Below are 8,098 nucleotides of genomic sequence, written 5' to 3'. Positions count from 1 at the left end.
AATAATAATGATAATAATGACAATATCAATAATAATAACGATAATAATAATAATAATGATAACAACAATAACAATAATAACACTAACGAAGCGAAAACAGCAAAAATATCCACTCAAAAAGATGTTATTCGCTTACTCATGCCCTCCAAATCGTCGACATCACGTGACGTCCCGAGTATGACGTCACGCGGGAACCCGCCCGACCACAACAAAAACACAAAGCTCCTGCGGGGAACCAGCCAGTCAACACAAAGCTGCCGGAAGGGAAGGACGTGTTCATGACCACAACAAAACCAGGGCCTATGACTCCTCACAATTGACTGGGTACGAAGTGAGTTTATTTTGTCGTTTTTCGTCGCATTTCCGACGAGTTTTTGTCTTTTAAGTGGTGGGGGTCGGAAGGGGGTATTTTTTGTGGGTATTTGTGAGGGTATTTGATTGGGAATAAGGGCGGAATGAGGTGAAATAAGGGCGGATATGTTCCCCCCCCCCGATCCTCGGGCGCCGTACCTCGATTCTTCAATCGTCGACCGGTTTTGACCTGACCTTGACCTTAACCTAATATACGTTAAACGATTTAAATTCAACCAGATGAGGTCACCCTTGACTTGAGGTGGGTATATGCATGGCTTGGGCAAGGAAATACCCCTTATGGACATTGGCAAAGGGAGCCGATATACATTTAGGGGTCACGTGGTCACGTGACCTGACCTAGGTTACCCCCCTTAACTGCAGGAGGGATTTCAGAGGGCATGTGACCTAACTGGACCTTCATTTACTCGTAAAAATGAAGTCTGCTACTCCGCCCTCCTTGTTCAGTAGCCAGGCTGGGCCACTAGCTTACGTGCGTAAAGGCCGCCGTGTTCGGTACCAGACTCTCGGGTATGAATTTAGAATTATAACCAAAAAGGTGGTATATGCCATAAACGTAAACAAAAGACAAAGGCGTAATCATAAAAAAAGTCGGTAAGTTTCCTGGTCGGCAACTGACGGGTCCCATTCTGCGGTAGTAGTCTTCAGTTTTACTGCCAGACTTTCCTTTACCTAAACTAACCTTGGGTGGTGCGGCCTTACGTTGGCCGGGGGGCGTCGCCCCCTCCTCAGACCCCCGGAGCAAGTTAGGACCCTCTTGTTTGCATTCTACCGCAGGAGCCAGATAAAGCGGAAAAGGTTTTATCATTGTAATCCTAAAATAGAGTTGGTTGCGTGCCTGACCGATGCTTAAAATCAACTGTTTCCCTCAAGTTCGCCTTTCCGTTTCCCTTGAGCCGCACAGGCCTGGTAAGCAGTAGAAAACGGAATGAAAGTGACGAGGAAATCAGGGAATAGTTGGAGTTGGCATATGGCCAGACCGAACTACTTGCCTACACAATCTACCAGTCTCTCGCTTTCCAGCACCTTAAAAATTATTCGTTTTATCATCTTATAACTCCTGACGTTCTTTACGAGAAGCTCGTTAGTCATTACCACCAAAGGTAACACACTGTGTGACCACATGACCAATTAAATACACCCTGTTTACACAAACTCGTCCGTACAGAACTTAATGCTCCTGTCTCCATTTGCTGTAGATGACGTAATGCTAAACAGGAAACAAGCACAATAACATACAGGAAAAAATAGCTAAAATTCATTCAAAATTAGCACAGCCAATTCACCACCATAAGAACACAGAAATGTCGAGAAGAATTCTGACAAAAATGTAACCATTCCAACGTTGCCTGTTTGGAAACAGGTGATTATAATTCATCCAGGTCAACCACGTGTTATTATCTTTTTTATTTTAAATACTGATCGCGCCTAATGGTGCGAAGACGTAAGCTAACTTTAACAGTAGCATCCAAATGATTCGTTTTATTATAACACTTTTTATTGCAGCATAAAAGGATTGTAGGATGATGCTTCAAGCATGCACGAGCCTTAAGTTAGGTTAAGTAGCTTTGGATATTTTGGATAAGCTGCCATTCTTTTGAAGCAGTAGGCTGGCTGTGTTAAAATGTTATTTTCATATTTTCTTTTTTTGAAAATCAGTGTAAGTATGAAGTTGATTTTTATTTAAAAGGGACTTGAAAACTTGGGCGTGGACAACTAAAGTTACCACATTTAGTCATATGGTTTCAGGGAGAGAATTAGGTAATCATTTTGTATAAGAATTTCCATCATAAGATATACATTTCTGTACCAATTGATCTTTGTCAAGTAGAGGTCACATAGATTAATGACTCACAGCCGCGGCGAGGGTGAAAAATTCACAAACTTCCAGAAAAGAATTGTAAGAATAATCGTTTGATAACTAAAGTGTTAATGCTGGAAGAAGGCTAAGTCCCATCTGAAAACTATACACACTAAGTTAACCTAACCTCACTTAGGATGAGGCGTCCCAACTCTGCTGAATTTCGTTCCAAGTTAATAATATATCGCAGTCTTAAATTTTCCTGCGGCAGGAATTGATGTGACCTTGGTAATCACGTTACCCTTTAATAGTTCTAAGACTGTGGTTTGTGCTTTTGTGTAAATAACCATTTAGTGAAATATTAAAGATGGAGATGAGAGGAAATACCCAGGAAATTACTTAGAAAATGCAGATTTGCAAACCATGAGGAAATTTGATATGAAAGGTGACCATTAAGATGAATATGCATTGGGATGTAAGCATCCTCATGGGAATTTTAACCTTTTGAGACATTATTATGTGGTATTTTTTGCAGCAGCCTGTTATTGGTTAATTGCCCTCAGAAGCAGGGAATGAACAATTAACAAAATAATGGTAATAACTATAATTGTAATAACTACCATGCCTACTCAGCTTCTTAATTACTTTTACAGTACAAACATATTTGGTAAAAAGTGACCAGTAGATTGTAAATATGTATATATAATTAAAGAGATATTTAAAGAGTGTTAAATATATTTATCACTGCATCTTTTTGCAAGGCACTTTATTTTGCATATGTGGTGGTGCAGTTGTTGATAGCCTTTTTGTAGATTTTTTCTTTGCAACATGCATAGTGGATTTTATTAATTGAGGACACACAAATTCATTTCATTTGACAGATGTCATAAGGCCTCTTTGTGTGTGTTCAGTAATTTTGCTTCATATAAACAGATTTTTCTCTAATACCTGTGACCAGTGAGTCAGGTTTTATTATCGTGCACTGGCAACCTACCGGCAAGACATTAGATGCATGGTAAACTAGTAGGTTGCCAGGTCATGATAATGAAATCGTCAGGCTCACTGACAGTGGATATAGCGGCCATACGCTTGATTTTTATGCAAAATCAGTAGTACAAGAGTTTTATCCTTTATTCCTATTATTCAGTTAACAGTGAGCTTGCTACTGATGCTGTGATGTCCTTTTTCAACGTGCCTGAGCGTTTGTCGTAACGGCAGTGTAACTCATTTGTAGGTCAGTGAATTGAATCGTAACCCTACATGGATGAACCGGAAGATGCAGTAGACATTCAGCGAGAGGTCAGTGATTATGGTGTTCAAGGCGCCTTCTGTTCTGGCTGTAACTATGGTAGATGCGTTTGAATTTGTCAGTCTGTAGTGTGTACTGTTGTGAAGGCTCGTTAATTTTCTGTCATGTTTTTACTCGTGTAGTCTTGTCAGCTAACAGAGCATTGATGTTCCCCCTTGTACCTCTTTTGTACTGTAGTTGGTGAAACGCTTGTTTGTGTAGCGGTTGTTTTTTAGTCTGTCTGGAAATACAAATTGTTGCCTTTTATACAGGAGTGTCATTCCGGGTGAGGTGGAGCAGTTGTTGAACGTGGTAACGAGGTAGCTGAAGAGTGGAGATGGGAGGTGGAGTGAGTGGTATAATACCTTTCATTCACTTTTTCTTTGCCCGTTGGATAGAGTGATCGTTTGGAATACCTGGCTGAGTAGCCTGCTACCTTTTCTTACTTTGGTTCCACTGTCTGTAACTTCTTTGCCTCTTGTTTTGTTGCTCTGGAGATAAAACGTGATCGTCACCGTTGTGAGAGGTGTGGGCACTTAATGTCCCCCAAAGTGGTAAACCTCATAAATACCTTTCCTTCTGTAGGAGTAGGGTATGCACTTGTTATTCTCCATGCAGGGAATGTGCTTGCAAGCACTAATGGGAGCATAGCTCTTGCAGGTGGTCCAACTCAGTCAGTGGCAAGGATACCTCCCACCCAAGGCATAAGTCTCCCATGTGAAAGGCAATGGTTTTTATTTCTGCAGGAACAAATAACAAATTTTAAAAGTAATTTGTACTTTAACTAGGTGTAAAAACCAGGCCCTTTTATATTTAAATAAGTTGAGTCCCCTCAACTGCCCCAATGGCAGAAGGAAAAAGCGAGCTGTGACAGAAGGTAAGTGAGAGAGATTCCCCAACAGACCTGACAACTTCACGAGCCAACTCCCTTGGTACAGAGTTCAGTGACCACTCCAGCTCACACTAAGGGATACTTCTGTATAAAAGTATCTGGTTTGTATACCTGGGAAAAATACAATTTACTTGAAAAGTTTCTTATTTGTTCCATGATTACTGTTACTAAAAGCATAAACTTATATGCACTAATACTGTTCGTTGGAGGTCTGTAGTCGTTTAATTTTCCCCCTCATGTATGTTTTAGTTGTGTCAGTTAGTTTAGAGCTTGCCTGTGATCAACAGATGTAAAGGAGTGGGCCTTGCATTGGCCCAAAGGGTCCTAGACACCAAAAAATCAAGGAGAATGGAGAACCAACCGGTAAGGTCGAGCGGCCTTCGAGTTTTACGTGAGTAACGCCCTGACTGTGTGCATTTGTTTTCAAACTTCCATTTGCCACATGCAAGTTGCATTAGTAGTAGTGGGAATCTTTGTTTATATTTTGATTACCTTTTGTTCATGTATCATTTTTGCGTACAGGCAGTTCCCGGTTATCGTTGGGGGTTCCGTTCCGACGGCGTGACGATAAGCGAAAATCGCAAATAACCATTGGCGACTTTTGGCGCTTATTGGCGCCAATAACTGGAGATCGGCGCCAATACCTGATTATTGACGCTGATGAGCGGAAATTGGTGCATATCGCCACTGAAAATCGCCAATTTTCATCACAAGACAAGCCCCCGTAAACCGAATCGCCAATAACCGTGGACTGCCTGTACTTGTAGTTTTTCTTTCGTACCCCCTAACAGCCTGCGACTTCTACATTTTTCAGTATCATCTTATTTCTGTAGTTTTTTCAGTGTATTTTTGATGAAAAGTATTTTTACTCTGAAGCTTTTGTGATTTTCCAGAATTTTACAATATTCATTTGATTGTTTAGTTGTGTCAATACAACAAACAGACCTCTTATTTAACACTCTCCTTATTCCATCCATTTATTCCTCCCTGTCTCTTGCTAGCCCGGCTTAGAGAAGGGAATAAGGCAACAAAGATGTCCCTAGGTCTGATTCCTTGTATCCAAGACGTTCTTTAAAATGGGCGTGAGGCTGGTTTGATTCGTATAGAATTTAAGGCTGCCTCTGGCTTTTTGAACTTAGTGGTGCCTCTGACTTGTCGAATCACAGGACATTATGTCAGATGGTCAGTGACAGTTGAGTATCTGAACTATGTTTTCAGTGACCCTACCCATGTAATGTCTGGTGTTCCAGACATGACAGTAAGGTAGTACCTTTTCAGATATGTACCCCTTTATAAAGTTATTTGCTTTCCATTATTCGAAATGAAGTTGCTGCTATCCTCGTAGATCTTAAACAGATCACGAGGAGGCGTGGTCACTGGGAAACAAGAGAAGACTATTACCTCCAACAAGGAGGTAATGCTTTGATCTGGTTTGTGTGTTTGTGTATCGTTTGTTAGCAGAATTATCCTAAAACTTATTGGTTGATTCTTATCAAAATTATGCTGAACAGTTAGATTTTGGGACTGTCCCACAAGAGACAGGAATGCCCTTTTCGTGAGAGATTGGACTGTAAGCTTTTAGGGAGATAGAAAGTATCTCTCAGGGAGGAGGGACATTTTTGGGGGTGGGTTGGAGGAGGTCTAGGGTCTTTCATTTAAAGATGATTCCATGGAGGTTCTCCATCTGTTCGTCTTCTGAAGAATAATAATATAATGCTGTCCACCTTCTCAGAATAGTTTTCCTTCGGTAAATTTCATTCATCAGTTTATCAAAAAAATTTTGGGGTGGCTTTTGCGAAGGAATGCAACTCTGCTCATATTACAGTATTTTACAGGAGTCTTGATATAATGAATCACAAACTGCATCCTTACGTCTGTTTTCTGTGTGTAATGTTAGTCTATGGGTAATGAAATTGAGCCCAGGGCTGGCTTCTGTAACCAATGACCCCCGTATAATTTTGGGAAATGAATGTCCTTTTAACCAAGCTTTTTGACTTTAAGGTACATTTATACAGTCAGGATACGCTGTCTAGACCTTTTTCTGATATTACAGTCGTTTTTGGTTATGCGAATATATCTCTTAATAATATAATGGATATTAATGTTTGTGGAATATGTCTGGAATTCTGTTCCCTACAATATGTAAATATGTGGTACATGTTTAAAAGGCTGGTTCCTCGGTAGCCATGATCTCATATGTTGCATACATTAACGGAACGTGTAAAATGCCCTGCCGTATCCTTAGTAGGTACAATCCTTCTAGTATGTAAACATGTGGTACATGTCTCAAAGTCTCAAAGGGTATAGTCCGACACCACATGTGGACATGAAACATGTACATCTATTTCCATGGTAGGCATAATACTAGACAATGACAGGTGAACTTTGGCGCATGTCTGGAAGGCCACGCATGTCTTAAGGACGTTTCCACATATGTGAAAAGATTAGACATAGCAATAGTGGAAGGAAGTTATGTTGCATGCAGTCGTGTTTTTAAAAATGGCACAGAAAAGGTGATATTAAAGACAAATAGATTTTAAGTAAATGAGAAATAAGTTAGGGAAATGATGGCATTGGGGTATGGCACTCTGAAGTGGCATGCCATTCTCACGTGAATGCACAAATAACATCCGTGGCACTCCCAGGAAGACTATTCCGCAGCCCTGTAGTTAAGGGGATAAAAACCTCAAATATTAGGCAGATTGATGTCATGGCTACCGTCGTATAGAGGTTGCCAATTCTTTGTTATAGAAGAAACTTGCATTGGTTCTAGAGTCGTGGATTTCCAAAAGTTCTCTGCAGAAATAGACCTCGTGGAAGCTGGTGTGAACTGGCATCTCATAGCGATGATGTAAGTTTTAAGTAATGAAAAACCAGTCAAATGAGTTTTGTGTTTATGAAACATTGGAACTACTGTATTTGAAGTTTTCTATTCAAAATTTTTTTTGTTTAATTGTAAGATGTGTGGAAACTGCCTGTATTCTGTAAAGCTTGCATAGTTATTGCTCTGAATATGCTTTTCATAGTAAAGTACTTTAGACATAACTTTAAAATTTTACAGGACCTTATTAAGCACCTCATGTACACCAGTAATTTGTCAGCCAATTTTTAGTTTTATTCAAACCACACTTTGCAGCACCCTTATTTCGCCACTAAGTTATGAACGACTTTTAGTTTATTCACAGCCTAATTTTGGTTATCTTTGTTAACCCCTCTTTTATTTATTTTTTGATTCTGAGTTACTCGTACAACACCCCTTGAGCCGTGGGTGAGACTGCTGAAAGCTCCCCCTGTCAGACGCTAACATGCCCCGTGCTTATTATTTTTCAGAGACTAATGGTCCCCTACTCGTAAAGATATTATTAGCCTTAGAAGCCTCATGGGAGGTACCTACGTACACCATGACCGTACCTCCTCCTTTGGTGATTGACTAACCTTTGAGACTTTAGATTATTTCCTAAGCACTTTTCGGAGCCCCCCGTAAACTGTGCATGTCCATGCAGGCGCGGACTCGGAAACATCATGCCAAAAGTAGGTGGCCCACTTCGTTGCCCCTTTTGTGTTGTCTGCTAATGCATCTCTCTCTCTCTCCCTCTTTGCTTTCATTGCGTGGTTCTTTGCTATTTCATATTTCGTCTGCTGTTGTGTTTGGCTGCGTTACTTTCTTGGTGTTTTGTCCTTTTTTTCAGTTTTGATGTTCTTGTTTTTGCGTGTGAGGTTTTTGCCGTTTAACGTTGTTCCCGCG

At 40.4% G+C, this 8,098-nt stretch overlaps 1 protein-coding gene across 16 annotated transcripts in view; it reads left to right on the top strand.

Annotated features, from left to right (window-relative positions):
• Nucleotides 1-200: 200 nt before the first annotated feature.
• The window catches only part of LOC136856350 (85/88 kDa calcium-independent phospholipase A2-like), a 32,753-nt gene continuing 24,855 nt past the window's right edge, over nt 201-8,098 (top strand). For 2 of the 16 annotated variants that reach the window (XM_067134121.1, XM_067134115.1), the window contains exons 1-2: nt 201-324; nt 3,321-3,472. In XM_067134121.1, coding sequence (XP_066990222.1) covers nt 3,434-3,472 — 39 coding nt within the window. In that variant the 5' untranslated portion in view covers nt 201-324; nt 3,321-3,433. Of the gene's footprint in view, nt 332-3,320; nt 3,473-7,683; nt 7,885-8,098 lie in introns of all 16 variants that reach the window. The other 14 variants (XM_067134125.1, XM_067134118.1, XM_067134120.1 and 11 more) reach the window with 11 other exon arrangements.

Source organism: Macrobrachium rosenbergii, chromosome 35, assembly GCF_040412425.1.
Source record: "Macrobrachium rosenbergii isolate ZJJX-2024 chromosome 35, ASM4041242v1, whole genome shotgun sequence".
Taxonomy (NCBI): Eukaryota; Metazoa; Arthropoda; class Malacostraca; order Decapoda; family Palaemonidae; genus Macrobrachium; species Macrobrachium rosenbergii.
The sequence above is the reverse complement of the archived record's forward strand: the minus strand, read 5'-3'. Positions and strand labels throughout refer to the sequence as shown.